At 41.9% G+C, this 19,076-nt stretch overlaps 1 protein-coding gene across 3 annotated transcripts in view; it reads left to right on the forward strand.

The window, feature by feature from the left end:
* The window catches only part of GRIA1 (glutamate ionotropic receptor AMPA type subunit 1), a 120,562-nt gene that overhangs the window by 70,059 nt on the left and 31,427 nt on the right, over positions 1-19,076 (forward strand). For all 3 annotated transcript variants that reach the window (XM_008628938.2, XM_008628937.2, XM_017728125.1), the window contains exons 6-11: positions 4,225-4,386; positions 5,414-5,581; positions 10,263-10,367; positions 12,463-12,573; positions 13,726-13,932; positions 15,056-15,426. In XM_008628938.2, coding sequence (XP_008627160.1) covers positions 4,225-4,386; positions 5,414-5,581; positions 10,263-10,367; positions 12,463-12,573; positions 13,726-13,932; positions 15,056-15,426 — 1,124 coding nt within the window. The remainder of the gene's footprint in view (positions 1-4,224; positions 4,387-5,413; positions 5,582-10,262; positions 10,368-12,462; positions 12,574-13,725; positions 13,933-15,055; positions 15,427-19,076) is intronic.

The following is a 19,076-nucleotide window of genomic DNA, read 5'->3' on the forward strand; positions in this document are numbered from 1 at the left end:
TCCCTACACCGGGAGCTAGCTGCGTGCACTGCCCACTCAGTGTTCTGGCTCCTCACAGTGTCCAGGGTATAAATTAGGAGCTGGTTCATTTCTGGAGGGACTTTCTTTTCAAGGCAGATCATTTGTGGACTTCTTAATCAAGATGGATTCATGAGGCCGATTTCAAGTCATCAGTCTTCCTGCATTATGCATTTCCTTTGATGATTGAGCCCACAAGCAGTGGAGAGGAATATAAATGTGTGACCTGCTGATTCCTCTCCCAGCAACCAAGGCAGCAAATGGGACAGTAAAACAACCTTTTGCTGAAAACTGCTTTCAGTTTAAGAACAGCATAAAGAGCAGATGCATCAAGGAAAGCACAAGGAGGAAAAACCCCTTTCCAGTACTGTTTTCTATTTGAAGCCACAAAGGTCTGTAATAGCTGCCCATATTATTTCCTCACAGCAGCACACTGCACATAATTGCTCTGTGAGGTTCATAAATGCAGAGAGGAGCCCATGGTATGGGCTAAAGAGCAAGTTCCCTCCTTTGAACCCAGCCTGACTGCTGCTGGAACAGTGTGATGCAGATGCTGTGAGTCAGAGCAGGCTGGAGGAGGGAGCTGCCTCAGCCCATCAGCACGATGGGACCAGATTTTTGTGGTTTATTGTCAGCCTGCTCATTCTGTGGCATTTGGAGAGAGCCAGGCATTTTCCAGGCATGTACAAGGCTGGAGGCCACATTCTCTGATTTGCTGAGGTGGTTTTGTGAAGTGAATTTAAGTCAAAGGGACAGCTGATCCTGCCGTAGGGTGGCTGATGGGGTGTCCCTTCCAGCCTGGTTGTGATGGCTCCCAGGGATAGCTGTGCCTGCAGGAGTGTTGTCTCCCCTGCAGTACATCCTGGCACTGGCCCTGCTGCTCTGCGCTGCCTCTGGGTCCCTCTGGGGCTGCTCTTCCAGGGACACCGGCGTGTGAGTTCCCTTATTGCTCCTCTTCCTCCCCAGGGGATGGTCAGTGCTGTGTGGGGAGGTGAAGCCTGATGCCTGCATGTCCAGCAGCTACATCCCAAATGCTTCAGGTGTCAAGAGCTTGAAGCAAGTCACGTACAGCCACATTCCAGGGACTCAGCTCATTTCCCTGACCTGTGCTCCAGACATGGCTGCAGAGTGGGCTTTTTCCAGTATTCCTTGGCAAATTTTAGAAACAGTTTCAAAACCATTTGATCACTTCCATGGGACCACATGGAGAGCATCCTTCCAGCACTGTTCACTTCTTGCTGTGCTTGGTTGGATGATAGAGAGAAGCATTTCTGGGCTAGTTCTTTCCCAAACTGGTTGATGCTAAACATATTGCTGCAAAAGCACAGCTGCTGCCCCTAAAAATTCCCCTTCTTCCTTAGCCAAGTTTTAAGAATTTATTTTCTGTTTCCCAAATATGGCCAGTTGAAAACTAAATAAAAGATCTTTTTTTTTTGTTTTTGCAATATGTGTCTATAGTTAGTACAAAGTGACAGATGATTGATGATTTCTTTAGTTGCAAATACTGTAATTCTCCCGTTCTCCTGTTTCCTACAAGCACTGACTGATATCCCAGAAGGGCACATAAGCATATTGAATCCCTGCTGCCACTTTGTCAATAGAAGCATTTTCAAAAACCAGTTTGTATAACATTTGATGGCTTTCTGTTTATATGTTTGCTAGCAAGAATTCACCTGCTCTGGGAATTATTTTCTAAAATATTTTGACTTCTGGATTTCCCTGTTCATTGACTCTCATGTTCCCCAGACCTGCTCTGGGCAGATTTCAGTGGTGTGGTGATTAAAATTCCTTTGTAATTAGGAGCATTCCTATGATGTCCTTGTAATGGGGCATGTGGAGGAGGGATAACAGGTGAAAACAATTATTTCAGCCATTGATAGCAGCCAAAATGCAAAGATGTCTTCAAGGCTAATGATGTCCTCTATGGTCCCAACTGCCTTAAATGATTGGAAAATCTTCAGAGGTCTCCACACTTTTTAAAGAACCTGAATGATGTCAAAAATCAGTGGGGAAAAATTAGTACAATCTTCAAGAAGAAATAATTCCTTTCATCTATTCAGATTATTTTAAAATTTTATGCAAGATGAATCCCAGTGAATATTGTTGAATATTTGCTTCAGTTTCAGAATGGTTTTGTTTGGGGAAAACAGTAAAATGCAGTGGTTTCAACCAGTACTGTCTCATCACTGCTGTCATAACATTTTTTTTGACTTTTCCTCTTTAAATCTGCATTCTGAGGGGGCTTAATACACCAGACAGCTTATTCATACTCTGCAGTGAACTTGGACTTTTCGTCATGCCTTTGTAGGTCTCCCAAAGAGGAGCTGATTGCACAAACTTCAAATTACTCTGCAATAACTTCTTTTGACAGATCTTTTTCCCCTGAGTACCTCCCAGGAGCAAAATGCCAGTGTAATTTGGTCCTAGCCATGAATAACCAGTTGGCAACCTGTGAGGTCCCTCTTACTGAACCTTAGGAGCTCTACGTGTCAAAAAACCACTTGGCCTGAAACGCATTAAGATGTCAGGGACAATTATCCTGCTGCATTTCCTGTTCATTAATCACAGCTCTGGCTTTCTGAAACCCCTATGCCAGCAATTACAAACAAGATTGATGTGGGTTTAACCAGCATTCTGAGGAGTATGTACACACAAAATACCACTTTTTTTCTCTTAACCTAAATCACTGTACTTTGAGGCAAAACAAGCCATCTATTTAGAGCATCTGCACACCAGTATCCCATCCTCAGCCTTGTAAGTGGATGCCAAATTGCCTACAAAATGCTGGAAGAAAAAGTGTGAAAGACTTTAAAGTAGTTTTTGAGTCACTTATGACTCCCTCAGTCTGACGCTGATGTGAGAGGGCAATTTAGTCTTTTCCTGGCAAGGTCTGTTCCCAAAACAGGTTTACATCTAATGGTTCGATCCTGACTTTGGGAGTTGATCAGCTAATTGGCTCCCTCAGCCTGTGAACAGAGAGCATCATTTTGGGAACCTGATTGGTGTTTCCTGGAAATGATGTAACTTGGCTTTTTTAGCTCACACCATCACGGTGTGTCTGAGAACAAGCAAGGGAGAGAAACCCAGGGGAAGGCTGAGGAGGAGCCCTTAGAGAATACCCAGCAGCAGGGCAGGGAGAAGGCAGAGCTCAAACCAGCTCCTCTGCTGCTCAAGTGATTGCATTGTGGCAGTCCTCCCGTTCATCTCCCCTCATGCATTAAGGTTGCTGGTGGTGCCAGTGCAAATAATTGACTGCATCTCTTGTGCTTGTATTCCTAAAGAAAAAAAGCGCCAGACCTCAACCTGTCCCACACACAGTGCGAGGGCACAGCCCCTGTCCAAGCACCTCTGCAAGGAGCCACAGCGAACAGTTCTGCACAGCAGCAGTGCTGCAGGGTTGGGATGGAAGCTGGGACACCAAGAAATGACCCCTTTCTCTGTATTGCAGTATGTCTCTAATTATTTTTCACCTCTGACTCAAGGGGGTGACTGATTCTGCAATGCTGCCCCGGTCAATACACACATGTATTTGCACACGTGTTCATCCCATGCAGCGAGCGAGAGGTAGACAAGAACAATGAGGAAATGAAAGAAATGTATTTCATTAGTAACCTGAAGTCTAAAAAAGTGCCTTTTTCTCTCCCAAATTAGCAAATTCTATAAACTGGCTTTTCTAATAGCAAGACTCCTTTAACAAGCTGACCAACCACTTCCTTCCTGATCTGCTGAAAGTTCATTGTTCAGGATTTGTTTTTCCCTATAAACTGCGATTTGAAAAGAAGTAGCCTATCCAGTGGTGACTGAGTCCATAAAAGTTAGGGCTGGGTGAACAATTCTGTATAAAATTTAGAGCTGGGTGACAAATGCTTTCTAATATATTTTACAAATTTTGTTCATTTCATCCAGCATTATTCAGGATACATTTTTCCATTACTCTGCTAGCTTTCTTGCAAGTGACCTGTTGTTAATATGATTCTTTGTCTCCCTGGGTGGTAACTGCAGGATATGGCCAGCTCAGAGTCTGTGAGAAAAGCCAGTTCACACCATGGTCAGGGAACTGGTTCCTCTCTTGAGTCGGACATTTCCTTCCAGAGGAAGGATATTTTTCCTGAGCTGTCTGCCACATCCATCCATAGGCAGAATTCCTCTTACCCACCCAGAGATGTCTTTCTCCAATGAACTTCTCCTCTTTCTCTCCTGTACCAGGGATTCATGGACATTGACCTGACCAAATTCAGGGAGAGTGGAGCCAATGTCACTGGCTTCCAGTTGGTGAATTACACAGATACTGTTCCTGCCAGGATCATGCAACAGTGGAGGAATAATGATGCCAGAGAGCATCCACGTGTGGACTGGAAGAGGCCAAAGGCAAGTGGTATAAAAAACCCCCATTAAATTTGGGGCCATCTGGCTCAGTTCAAGTTATGTTCACCTCTTTGTGATCACACATGGCTCTTTATTCTCACTTGAGAAACTCTCAATATAATGATGAACATTACCTGTTCCAGGTACCTTAATGTTGTCTGAATTTTACCAGGCTGCAGTTACTACCTCCTAAGAAATACACAATTTCATGTATTCACTTGGTCTGCAAATTTTTACCCCCTCAAAGCTAAGAATTAAATATCTCATAATGTTCAGTATATAAAAAACAAAAAGCCTCATTAAGTCCTTAACCTTTGGCTTGTTTACAAGACATCCAGTGATAATAAAGTCTTTCCAGATGTTCTTTTTGAGCATTTCAAGTCAGTGTGTACAACAGAAGGGAAAAGTATTTTAATTCCTAACACAGAAGGCCCTGAAGCTGTAGAGGGACGGGTGGAGGGAGAGGTTGTTTTTTTCTCTTTAATATTTGAAAATGAATTCATTTGTGACAAACACTCTGCAATAGAAATGTTAACTTTGGAATTAGTTCAGGAAAGTTGAAAACAACTAAATCATAGAAAAAAGAGTTAATGCTAATGGTTCTTGCCAAGAGTTTTGCACTGGTTTCTGTACTAGTTTCTGCTTGAATAAACTCATCTTTTGCAGAATTCTTGCCAATTGAGATGGAATTTTCTGGTCTCCATCCGTGACCAGAAAAAGTCCCCTGTTTCTTGATTTCACTTAGCTCACATTTACACAGGATAATGTATTCTTTAAAAGTCAGGTCAATGCTTCTAATTAAACTCAAAGACTTGCAACAGGTGAATGACTTTTAGGGCTGATTCTTCTTCAGGGAGTGAAATCAGGACATTCTTCGTCTCCCAGCTGTGAAAGTTGGTTTCAACTTTTAGGAGTCAACAGGGCAGTGGAGATTGCAGGGAGCAAGATGCTGCTGAAACTTCATAGACAGGAGGATGAGGACAGAGCAGGTCATCTGGAAAGTTACCCTGGATTACGTTTCTCTTTCCAGTACACGTCGGCCCTCACGTACGACGGGGTGCGGGTGATGGCCGAGGCCTTCCAGAACCTCCGGCGGCAGCGCATCGACATCTCCCGCCGCGGCAACGCCGGCGACTGCCTCGCCAACCCCGCCGTGCCCTGGGGACAAGGCATCGACATCCAGAGAGCCCTGCAGCAGGTTTGGAACCCAGGCTGGCTTGGGTGTGCTGAGAGCATGGCTGAGCACAGCCTGAGGGTGGGGAAGGACGGGTGGGCAGTGGCAGAAGCACCGACACAAATCCCTTGGGATGAGCAACTGATCCTTCCAGAGCAGAGACAGGTCTGAAAAGCTGGGGGGTGCATCCAGCAAAGTGCTTTTCCTGGTCCTTGCCTGTTTTAACTTCTGTCGTTATGGGATGGAAAATCCAAAATATTATCCCATAAAATCAAGGGTTCCTATTGTATCTTCCCCTCCTGAAGACACAGACCTGCTCAGACCGTATTTTTTGCAGATTATTTGACTCTCTGTGAACTCAGCTTCAGTTCCAGCCTGCTAATGAATGCATGTGAATTTTGCCTTATGTATTGGCTGTCACCAAAATGTTCTCAAAGTGCAGATTATAGCTTGTTTCATACTGTGAGAATTCATAAAAGTCCTAAGAGCAGCCATTTAGATAGTTTATTCCTCAAATCTGATAGTCTTGCTTTTTTCATCCTGCACAGAATCTAGATTTTTGAATAAACAAAAACACAATGTGAAAATTACAGAGAGAGAGAAAAATAATACACTCTTATCAAAGACTTACCAAGGTAGAATATTTTAAAATTTCATTAAATTTCAAGACTGACATTCATTTCTAGCACTTTTCCTTCTTTTCCTGACAGAAATAGATGGATTCCTTGCAAATACTGCTAGTTCAGTATTATCTAAATATAGCTTATCCCATCTTCTTTCCTTAACTGTGAAGAAGGCAAAAAAAATAACATTTATGTGGTTAATTTGTATCATATATAAAGTTCCTCAAGTGTTTTGTTTTGATTTGGTTTTGGCTTACTGGTAAACAACAATTCCTTTAAAACCAAATCTTTTGGGTTTTGGCATCTGATTTGATTTTATTGCTTGGATTCAATTTGTTCCCAAGCCTGTCACTGACTTTCTGCATGACCTTGGGCAAATCACTGTCACAGCTTCTCCAAGCCCTTATAATAAAATCAGCCTCCCTGATGCATTAGGGAGATAGGTTACCTAATAAACATGAAATACTTGGAAGTCTTCTGATGAGCAATAGCTGCTCCAGCATTTTCCTTTATTGAATTTATGAGAATAAGATATCAAAATTAGGCAACTAGAAAATAAAAATTTTGTGTGTGTGTTGGAAAATCTCCTCTGACGTTTCCTTATATTTTCATTAAAACAATTTCAAAAGTCTTAATTTTTCAGCTGGAGTGACTTTGGGCGAAGAGCATAAAGACATATTTGCAAAAGCTGCTTCTTTACAGCTGAAAAAGAATAATTTTAAAAAGGCTTGACCAGTTCAGTTGTGATGGTCAAAATAAAAGATGCTGAAACAGGCAGGGCAAGAAGCCTCCTAGCAAAAATTTAACTATGAATTCGATAATCTTCCAGTATTTAGTAATGTAGCAAGAAAGAGGCAGATGGAAATAGAATAACTTACAATAAGATTGAAGGTTTGAGTTATCCTTTCTGAAAAGACTTCACAATTAGAGCAATTCTGCAGCTGTTCACAGTGTGCTTTCTCTTCACCTTCCATTTGTTAATGCCCAAAATTTCATAAGCTTTTTGAAAGCAAAAGGTTTCTCTGCTTGCTTCTACTCAAATGTCTGGAATAAGCTCTCAAGTTGCCTTGTTCCTGTGTAGGAAGGAACCACAGAATCATAAGCACATTTAAGTTGGAATATCTAAGATCATCGAGTCCAAACATTATCCCAGCATTTCTAAGTTCACTAAACCATGTCCCCAGCACTGCCACATCCTCACATCTTTTCAATCCCTCCAGAAATGGTGACTCCACCACTTGCTTCCCTAGACAGCCCATTCCAATGCTTGTCAACTCTTTTGGTGAAGAATTTTTTCCTAATATCCAATCTAAACTTCCCCTGACACAACTTGAGGCCATTTCCTCTTGTCCTGTTGTCCTGTCTGGGGGAATAGACTGACGCCCCACTTCACTACAACCTCCTAACAAGGATTCATGGATGGCAGGAACAAAGATGAAAAGAAATATGAAGCATTCTTCATTTTTTTAAAAGCAGAAATCTGGCATGTTTCAGGAGAATGTATGTTTTTATTAAAGATAATTACCTTTTTTCTTTTTTTTTTTTTTTGCAGGAAAAGGCCCACAAAATATTGCTTAAAACCACTACACTAAGGTTTCAATTGTAGTTTAAAAGGTTATGATAATTTTAAACAAATTCTTTTTTTATCTTAATGTGATCAGCACATCTAATAAGCAGAAAGCTACTCCCTAACTGCTGGCTAACCCTGTAAAACAGAAGGCCACAACAGCATCTTTCTGTTCCAGATGTCCCAGCAAAGAGCCACGTGCCCATCCATGTCTTACACACAAATGTGCTTAAGTGCTCCATGTCCCCGGTTGACTTGACTGGTGCTCAGCACTGTTGAAGTCAGTCCTCACTGTATTTTGCATTGCATTTTTGCATTTTGCATTTACTATCAGAGGATGGTGAGTGACAGAGAAGTTTTCCTGCATCCTGCAGCACAGATAGCAGAGATCCTTTTTGCCGTTTCAGTGCCACATGGATATCACAGAATTAAGATTTCATTCACTCAGATAGAAGAAACTGATGCTGTAAACCTGCCTTTTAGTGCATACAAAGCTACAAAACACAAGCACCTGTGACCTGAGCTTCAGAATTGGTCAGAACCTGAAAAGAAAACCAAAGGAGACATGAAAAAAAGCAGGCTTGGGAGTGCTTAAGACAATGGTGCTTTTTCAGCACATCTATTTTTTATGGGCATGCTGTGTCTTGTGAAAAGGGAAAAGCATCTTTATCCAAATGTCACCAGGAATACCTCTTGGTTTGAAAGAGCTTCAGAAAATGCTGGCAGATGTTCATTTTCATGACAAACCTTTGTTATAACAGCTGGAAAACAAACACGGTTTAAGCAGATTAACAACAGATTTCCTCTGTAATGATGCAGCCTCATTTCTTCACCATGGGTCTTTACTCTGAGGATCTCAGAGTATTTAAAAAGGCTGTTCAATACCTATTCCCATTCTGCATGTGGGAAGACTTCAGTTGCAGGGACAAGAGGTTTGTCCAAAGCAAGTGGAAAGGCAGAGAATAAACCTTTAATTCCTAACCCAGTGGCATGAGCACTTCTCTGGGTGGTCTCCATAGAAACCCAAATCTGCATTCTTTTTCCCATGTTCCTGGTCCCCACTGCCTGGTCCCCAGACAGTATGTGATTCCAGTCAGCAGCCCTTCTCCATTCCAGTCTGGGCACTTTTGCAGCAAGGAGAAGTTCAGGGTGTGGGATGTGATGTGAGCATCACTTCAGCTCGGCAGTGTTATCAGCAGAGATTTATGGCTCAAAGCTTCCTATGCAAATGTCAATACTAAATTGTTGGATTTTATTAATCTGGTGCAGAGGTAATTAAATTTGTTTGATAACTTATAGACTCCTCTCTATCAAAAGATGACAGCTGGGAGCTGTGGCCATGGTTTCATATTTCCTCCTGATTTACAGTTCCTGATTTGAACTGACAAATTCTTTACTTCACCCTGACTACAGGTCCGATTTAGAAAATAGCAAACCCCACAAACTCAAGGCGTTCAGAGCTGATTTAGCTCACTGTCACATCCCAAGAGGTGATGGGCTCACATTGGTGATCCAGCTCTCAGGCTGAGCTAAGTTTTAAACTACTGAGTTTTCAGAGAAAGGGTTTTTAAATGAGTTAGTTAAGAGGATGGCTGTGCCAGTGATTTACCAAAATATGAATATCGATCTAATATCGATATCCAACTGAGACAGACAAAAACTCTCTAACAGTTTAGAGTTAGAAAGTGTATGTTTTATTTGGCACCAGGCACTGCGTGGGATAGCTCCCTAAGATGCAGGGCCCCAATCCAAGCAAACACGACACTTTTTATTTCCAAATATTATGAATATCCAAAATACAAATGCATATTCATTACATTAATACCTCCCATTCTCCTCTTCGTATGGAAATGAGCTTAAATGTCATTAAGCATGCGTAGTGTGTGTCCTGAATTGAGTTGGTGGTCTTGAATTGGGTCAGTGGTCCCAAAAAAGATGAAGTAACTCATCTTCCTCATTTTGACCTTTTTGCCTCTCTGAACTTTAACAATCCTAATTACTTTAGTGACCTCTAAGTTTCCTCTTGCATGACTTTTGGATGGGTTCCCACCAAGGGAGGAAATCGGTAATTGTCCTTGTTCCCTACACCAACTTAGCAATGTTTCTGTTCCTCGTTCTCACACCAGCTAAGCAAACATACAAATGACAGATCATCACTTATTTGGTAATCAGTTACTAACATCTTACAACCCATTTCAGGTCCAGCTCTCTTAACTATTAATTAACTCTAGCTGGGCCCAAATTCCTTCCTATTCTAACTAATTTCAACACAGCTAGCCTATAACCAAAATCTTTATGTTTCTTCTAAATCTATGTTTCACCATAGCCAGGCATGCTGGAGAGCGAGCCTTAGTGGAATCCCAGTTTCAGGCAGATGTGCTGTCTCCCCTGCATGGAATTGAGAGTAATGACTGCACTCACCACCCTTCTCCCCCTCCCCTCTCAGTGCTGCTGAATCACTGCTTCATGACAAGCTGACCAATTTGCTGTCTTCATTGATATTTATGTATTTAAGGTCCGTTTTGAAGGATTGTCTGGCAACGTTCAGTTTAACGAGAAAGGACGCAGGACCAACTACACCCTCCACGTGATTGAGATGAAACATGATGGGATCAGAAAGGTAAAGCAGAGTGTGACCCAATATCCTGTGTCAGGTTCCAGCCCATGTTTGAGTGGCAGTGTGGCTGGGTGTCAACAGGCACTCCTGCTCATGAATGTTTGTGGAGTCACAACAAGTGCATTCCCAGCTCTAGGCATGAGTAAAGCCAAGCTCTAGGGAGGACTGGTACATTGATAAAAAAATACAACATTTGGAAGGTGTTACCAAGAGCAACAAGAGCATTTCAGGTGTGGCAAAGATTTTCCAGGATGGTGAAACTTGGTCAGCTCACCTTTGCTGTTGGCACAGCGCATTGGTGCAGGCCCAGCTACAGGACAGCCTGGCTTTGCCCTCCCACTTTTCCAAGGATAAACAAAGGCAGAGCCAGGCAGAAGCTGTTTGCCCTAACCATTGTAAGTGAACCCTTTATGCTGACCTAATTCTGCTCTCCTTGAAGTGACAAAAGCTTTACCACTAGCCACGTCCCAATAGCTACACAGACCTTTGTGCTCTTCTGAAGTCTTGATCCCTTTCTGTATCCCAGGCTCTTTGAAAAATCTGGCCTTGTTCCGAGATGCCAAGCCCTTGAAACACTAATCCTTTTGAAAACCTGACTCTGGGTGCTTATGTCCCACTTTAGATACCATGTATTTGAAGAACAGAGAATAACTCAGTTATTTCTTGATAAAGGGGAGCTACTACATTTTTTGGAATGGGGCATTCTCTGCATCTCCTCAGTCCCCTGAAAGATAAAAAACTTGTTTGAAACTAAGAAAAATGTAAACAATGAAAGTTCCATATTTACAGCCCCTATCTCAAATTTATACTTACACCTGAGAGCAGCAGGTGTGAGACCAAAGGCCCCCACAGTCCAGTAGAAAAAGGCAAATTTTCTTTGACAAATAATAGAAATGTCATTTTGAAGACATACAAAGCAGTCTTCCTCCACTACAAAGTATTCATAAGAGGACCAAGGCAACATCATGTCCAGTTGGGGTTTCTGAACTTTAATAAGTTGGCAGCCTGGAGAGAGTCTAGAGGAGATGAAATTGAGTGGCTGAATGTCTTGATTTTTCTATGTACTTACTGTCAGAAATAATATTTGTTTGGAAGACATGTACATCACTGCCATGATGCATATTGTGTTTTAGATCCACCAGGTTGGAGGTGCAAAGCAAACACCCACATCTCCACTTTTGTTGCTCTAGGGCAGAGCTTTGGGAGCTCTTTCCTCACCCTCTGTTCTTTTTGTCTGTGCAATGAGGAGGGATTAGAAGCCTGCATAGACTTTTTCTGCTCAGCTGTTGTGATCTCTAATCTGCCATCAGCAGGCTCCTGGTCATGCCCTGGTTAATACCCTTTCTCATTTACTGTGATAAGAAATTGCTTTCATATGAGCAGAGTTCGGGCAGCTTCATACTTACATGAGGTGATGGAAAACCTCTTATAAAATTAAGCTCTCAAAGTGGATAACTTCAGCCATGATCTTCCTAGAGATATTCAGTGGCACTCTGCTTTACCTACAAGGAGTGATGGATCAGCCCAAATCCCTAATCATTATTAAGCAGAATTTAACCTGAGAGTTATTCCCATTACAAGTGTTCAGTTTATTCATAACCCCAAACTTTTTGACACTGGCAGAGGATTGGGGTTTTTTTCTGACTTGATTTTTTGTTCTGTTGTCTCAAGATGTCTCAACAATCAGTCCTATATTCATGCAGGCTTTCAGCTACAGGATAACTTTTCATCACCCTCTAGCACCTGCACATGCAGCAGGCAAGTTCACCATTAGAATTATTTTTGGAAATCACACGGGGAAATTGTGAACTCTCATCGTAGGAATGGCAATAATCACCAGAACAATGTGATAAATGTTTTTATGTGCATACAAACACTGTGCTACTGTAGCACATCATGCACATTATTATTTTCAGGCTGGAAGCACAGTGGGATGGGAATTTCCCTGTCCCCCTCGCAAAAGACATGAAGAAAAAGGAGAGGAGATCTCTGGCTGGGTATAAACATGCAGAGAAGGCTGATCCAACTTGGATGACCCTTCTACTGTATCTTGGTTAATATTCCAAAGACATATTAATCCTGGTTTTGCATTGGGCAGATTGGTTATTGGAATGAAGATGAGAAGCTTGTCCCAATAGCCGTAGATACTCAAAGTGGCAACGAGTCTACGAGCCTCCAGAACAGGACCTACATAGTCACGACTATCCTAGTAAGTGCCATGACTTCCATCCCAGCTCTCCCTCTCCCCCATCTCCCTGATGTGCAGGCTCCCTCTTCCCACTCAAGTGCCCTTCTTTGTATTACATCATTTTTATAATAGCAATAATAATAATAACAATAATAGTAATAATAATAATAATAATAATAATAATAATAATAATAATAATAATAATAATAATAATAATAATAATAATAATAATAATAATAATAATAATAATAATAATAATAATAATAATAATAATAATAATAATAATAATAATAATAATAATAATAATAATAATAATAATAATAATAATAATAATAATAATAATAATAATAATAATAATAATAATAATAGCACTTACTGTTTCCTGCCGGCTCCATAAAGGTATTTGAAAATTGCTGTGGATAATTAAGTAGGTATTAAAGAGCTCTCATGCTTAAGTGTAGAAAATACAAAAGATTATGACAAGAGAGTAGAGGCATCAACACAGATAAATTAGGAACATTGTACCTGTGCTTTGTACTTATCCCACAGAATGGGGGCTGCAGTTTTGGGAAGGATAAGCTGTTTTGTTCAGAGAGGCTGAATCATTGCTTTTAAAGCAAATCTCCACTATAATCATGAAGGAATAATAGGTACCCCATAATGTGGGTATCATGTATTGTGTCATTGTGTACACGTACCCTGCAGCAACATGAAATGTTACTAATTTGTTGATTGCTTACTGGGAGTCTGCAGAGAAGACACAATACCCAAACTGAGTTAAACACCTTAAGGCTCTCTCCTGTCCAGCAGATTTGATTCTCCCTGTGCCCACACAGGCAGGCATGTCTTTAAAAATTCACAGCTCAGATATCCTAAATACCCCATGCAGAACTACACTGAAAGGTTTGTTGCCCACATCCTGCAAGCTACTCCATTCTCCTCAGGTCCATCGCTGCAGGAGCTGTGCACAGATCCTGCATGAATAAAAAGAATATGCCACAATAAAAAAATCACACTTTGTACCTTCTAGAATAAACCCACAGTGTGTTGGCTGTGTCCCTTGGCACAGGGACACAAAGCTAGAGCTTTGCAGGGGGAGCAGACGCTGGGCTAGAGCTGGTGTGTGCCTCCAGGATGTGGAGTGGGGCTCAATGTTTCTCTTCTGTGTGCCAGGAGGACCCGTATGTGATGCTCAAGAAGAATGCCAACCAGTTTGAGGGCAACGAGCGGTACGAAGGCTACTGCGTGGAGCTGGCCGCCGAGATCGCCAAGCACGTGGGCTACCACTACCGGCTGGAGATCGTCCGTGACGGCAAGTACGGAGCCCGGGACCCCGACACCAAAACCTGGAACGGCATGGTGGGAGAACTCGTTTATGGGGTGAGTTTCCAACCTTGTCCTAAGACGTTTAGTTCTACTTGGGAACACGCTCAAGCGCCAGAGTTAGAAGGAGTCCTGCGCTCTGTCAGCCTGAGCTCTCCAGAGGACTGCAGCTCAAACAATCAGCCCAAGTAAAATGTTTTCATTTAGGGAGAGACAGCATATTCTGTGCCTATGGAAATGTCAAAACGTTTCCTTTCAACAGTTCCAAGATTCTTTTTCTTTACATTTTTAGAAGAACAAGTATTGAAAGGTCATACTTTCCCATGGGCAGAATCTCCAAATTTTACTCTATTTTATATTTGCATGATAATGGCAGGATGAAAAAAGAAAAAGATTTTTAACACTCAGCACATGAGTGGTGAATGGTAGGACAAGATTACTTTCTGTCCAGCCACTCATTTCCGTCATCAGGAATGTACACCTGCACCCTATACTTCTAAACCTGGTTTGGCCTGGTAGCTCATACTCTGTGATACTTAGGTCATCCCTCAGACAGAGGGGTTTAATTTTCCCATTCCCTACCATGCAGGGACCATCAGTTCCCAGGTCGCTGTGACACTGTGTTGGAGCAGGGATGATCCGTCTCCTGATGGTAGCTCCACTGTAAATGCTGCCAGCCATTTCAATCTCCCTCTCCATTTCCAAGATGGATTGCAAAATTAGTGGAGAGTGTACATCAATGTTGCTGGAACATTTTTCCGCTTCTCCTGCATCAGCTATGCAATCAAAAAACAGTTCCTGATGGAAGTAAACATCCTGACATCCTTTTTCAGGAGATTGGCCTTTCCTTGCCTCTTTTGATGTCTGAATGATAAAGCTCTTTTAGAGAAAATCATCTTCATCAGACTGTGACATCAGTGGATAAATCAGATGAGAGGAGCTGGGCGGCTGCAAAAAGAAAGCGCTGTGATTTCAAAACAGATCTGGTAATCAGTAGCGATAAAATGGAAATAATCCACCAATATTATGGGCTTCTCCTTTTTAACCTTTTTCTTGGAATTAGTTTTGTCTGATTTCTTCTGAGATAATGAGGTTAAACAGAGATCAAAGGATTGTACACTGCAGTTAGTAGATATATTTCCTTCTCAGTCTGCAAATCTCTTTTCTGTCTCCTTTTCAGAGGGCGGATGTGGCTGTGGCACCATTAACCATCACCCTGGTTCGAGAAGAAGTGATAGACTTTTCTAAACCGTTCATGAGTTTAGGTATATCAATAATGATAAAAAAACCTCAAAAGTCCAAACCAGGAGTTTTTTCCTTTCTGGATCCTTTGGCTTATGAGATATGGATGTGCATTGTTTTCGCCTACATTGGAGTGAGCGTTGTCCTCTTCCTGGTGAGTCGCTTCAGCCCTTACGAGTGGCACACTGAGGAATTCGAGGAAGGACGGGACCAGCCAGCCAATGACCAGACAAATGAGTTTGGAATATTCAACAGCCTCTGGTTCTCCCTGGGAGCTTTCATGCAGCAAGGATGTGATATTTCTCCAAGGTGGGTTGCCTTTCCCAGTGAACCTTCTTCCAGTTCGTGTGGTTTAATCTTTCTGCGTGCTTTGATGCTGAACAGGTTCTACTTTGATCTCCCTTCCTGAACCATAGTGTAGTTTTGTGAATCGGTTACAGACTCAGAAAGGATCCAAAGGTTCACAGGTCTCACAGCTGTGAACTTGGAACCTCAAACTTGACACCATGAAAACACCATTTAAATTTATCTTTGGGGAGTCCTTTGGAGAGAATTTACAGAAATTATAACAAGCTTTTCTAAAGCCACCCAATTGCAATCAAATTTTGTCAGTCATTTATTTTGTTGCTAGTAGAAATAAGATGGTTCTAGCATTATAGGGAAGATGAAAACTTCCAGCAAAGTAGGGAGAAATAATACAGTAGGTGCCCAATGAAAGGTTATATGGTCTGTGTCAAACATTATGGAGCACAATGAGTGGTTTAATTCTTACTGGCCTTTAGAAAGGTTAGAGAAAGACCAAGTTTCATCCTGCTTCCCATTTCAGCCAGTAGTTCTGCTGCCTGAAAGTTCAGTAGGACCCAACACCCAAAGTGTTCCTAAAGGGACTTTTTGGTGACAGACTCTTGTGATTTACTTAGATAATTTTTCTTCCTTTTGGGGGCTTTGTCTCCCTTCTCTTCAAAGGAAGTTTCATCCAGAAATACCCATCTTAGGGGTGAAGACAGTAGGCAGAGGTTGATTTCCAGCCTGCTGTGGTGTCATCAAAGCTCAGGGGATGAGAAGGAGGCACAGCTCTATCAACAAGAGGACGTAACTCCATGCAGCTCAGCACAGCTCCCCTGGGATGGCAAGGAAGACTGGGCACCAGCTTGTTAGCTATCAGATGCCAATTTATCCAAATGTTAATGAGCTTGTGATAGCAGGGAAATAACAGCCTGCAGGGCACTTTGATAGTGACGGCCTTTATGAATATGTTTTATTATCTGATCATTGGTTATTTGGAGGCCAGGCAGAGAATTCAGAAAGCCTTCCCAGCAGAGGGAATTTCAACTTTATTGCAGTCTTGTAACCAGCCCCGTGCGTTAGGATCAGGTTATTGTGATTTTATTCTCATTGTTGTTCTTATCATCTTTATTGTTATTTAGGAAAGAGAATGTCTTCCTTTGGGGTCGTTTCAATAGGTGGCTTCTGATCCAAGGAGGAGCATGGAGAGGTGAAAAGATGAGGCTTTGAATAATAGCAAATTTGGTAACATCTTTAATGAAAAGTGTCAGGGAAAGATCAGTGGGTTTGATTCAGCTAACAAGATTTGCTCTAGCTAAATAACATGCTTTGAATCACCATTTCAAAGTGTTGTTTTATTTTGCTTTGGAATGGGAAATGAGAATGATTCTGTCATTGTTATTTTAATGTCGTTGATTTAATCATCCTGATAATGAAAATTACAATTTCATTTAAACCAATATTTTCCCATGGAACACAAGAGCAGTTTCTGACTGCTACAGCTATTGGCAAGATGATAAAAATTTAAAAATTAAATACGGGAATTATTACAACTCTCAGTACTCTGAGTACAGCTCCTTGATACGGTTGTAAGGGGAGAGGGACATTTCTGTGCAGGAAGCAGAAGAGTGAGAATTTCTGTAGGATGTTGTTGTGCAGAAGGGCTCTGAGTGCGCTCTGTATTTCACATGTATTTTTCACATGAACCCAGTGCAGGATTTCTGTGGCACATCATTTAGAAATGAACACTTGGTAGAATGACACTGTGGGCAGGTGGGGATATCTGCTCTATTCTAATATATTTCCTATGTAGTTGCTTCTAAACTTATCACTACTATCTCTCAGCATCTCCCCAGTAATGCATTAGCCATCATAAATAGCTTCTGTTATACATCTGTTCCCTCATTCTCTCCCCAGCAGAAAGGAGCAAGTGCAGGGGTGTATTTTGTTTTTGTAGAGGTTTTGGGTTGTTTATTTCAGGGTTTTTTTTGAAAGAAGCAGGGGAAATTTGTCTGGAGGTTTGTTTTTTTTCCAGAGTGTGCTTGTTTTAAGTGCATATGCCACTGTGTATTTATCATTACAAAAAGAGTAAGATCAAAACCGCAGACACATCACTCAGCACAGCGGGTGGTGGGGTTTGCAGCAGTAACTTGCTCTTGTAAATGTGCATTCCTCAGTCTCAGACCAGTCCCCAGGGAACTTCAATCCCCCAAAGAGACAAAAATTTGCTTTTGAAGGAAAGTGTTGTCCTTTTTAAGGACACTCTTACTAGGCAGGGCTTTAAACAGGCTTTTAAGTACACTGGGGACAACCTACCAAGGACTTTAAAGACACACTGTGAATTTGGTGACCTGTGGATGGCCAGGAGAGAGCAGAGCTGTGGGTTACCTGCTCATAGCCTCTTTGGAGGTGGTCAACTGGTGTCCTTGATTCTCTGAAGCCTTCATGTCTAGGTGTTGACAGGGTGAATGTGACAAAGGGCAGGCAGTAGCCAGTCTTGGAGAATCCCAGCTGGAGCTGGTGCCAGTCTGTGTTGTGCCTTTGGATGCTGGAGCATGAGCATGAGCTGGAATCCATCCCTCCGAATCCATAAAGGGATGGTGGATGCATGGCTTCCACCCAAGGAAGCCACCACTCGATGGTGGATGCATGGCTTCCACCCAAGGAGGCTGTGAGCTCTCGGACATTTCCCACCAGAGTGTGTGGTCCACCTTCTGCACCATCACTGACCAGTGGCCCCACTGGGTGTGGAACAGTCCCTACCACATGGACTCATTTTTCCTGGCTGAGGTGAGATAGCCCCTATTGTTGCCCTTAAAGCTTTCAAAACATGGACTGAAACACAGTAGGGTTGGGGAGAAACAACAGCTCGGAGCTGTGCACAATTCCATAGTGACAAGCAGGAATTAGTGAAGTCTGAAACGGGCTATAAACCATTAGACTTTGCAAAGTGCCACCTTAGCTTCAGAAAACGGTCATGAAATTGCAAAAGCACTCATTAAATGTGAAATACAGACCCAGAAAGGAGCTTCTCAGAGCAGGCATCAGAGGTAATAAATAACTCACAGCCAATAGCGAGAGCCTGCGGAAAGAGAAATGTGAAGTAAATATGACTCACACTGTACCATTTTCAGAACTGTAATTTGATAAATTGTCTTCAGAGCTTGAAATAACTGCAGTGTGTAGCAGCTGTGGAGAGTAGGACCTTGCTAAAGTCCAGCATGTTGCTGCCATTCCTCACTTAGGATGGATTCAAGGCCTTTGAGAAGGAGACTGTGGGGATGTTTGGGCTTCCCAACCTCCTCTGCAGCAAAACAAGGCATGAGAATTTTTCATCTTCTCCATCATTTTCTGCAAAATAAATAATTTGACTGTTGTGAAAAGGATGGAAAAACAGGGAGCAAAATAGCATCTCTTGTCAGCTTCCTATCTTGATCTTCTATTTTTTGTTATCATAAAATGTGTTGCTTCATAAGGTTTGAGCCCAAAAGAGACTTCTTATATATTGGAAACTATTAAATTTAATCGCGTTACTCTTCCTGTGACTCAGAAAATTTATGTTTGACTAAAATGAAACACATTTGGTTAAAACAGATCTTCCAGAAAGGCATTTATTCTCCATTTGAAGATATCATGAGATAGAATAGACAGTTACTCTCAGCTGAGTTGATTTG

Source organism: Corvus brachyrhynchos, unplaced genomic scaffold (genome assembly GCF_000691975.1).
Source record: "Corvus brachyrhynchos isolate BGI_N302 unplaced genomic scaffold, ASM69197v1 scaffold21, whole genome shotgun sequence".
Classification (NCBI taxonomy): Eukaryota; Metazoa; Chordata; class Aves; order Passeriformes; family Corvidae; genus Corvus; species Corvus brachyrhynchos.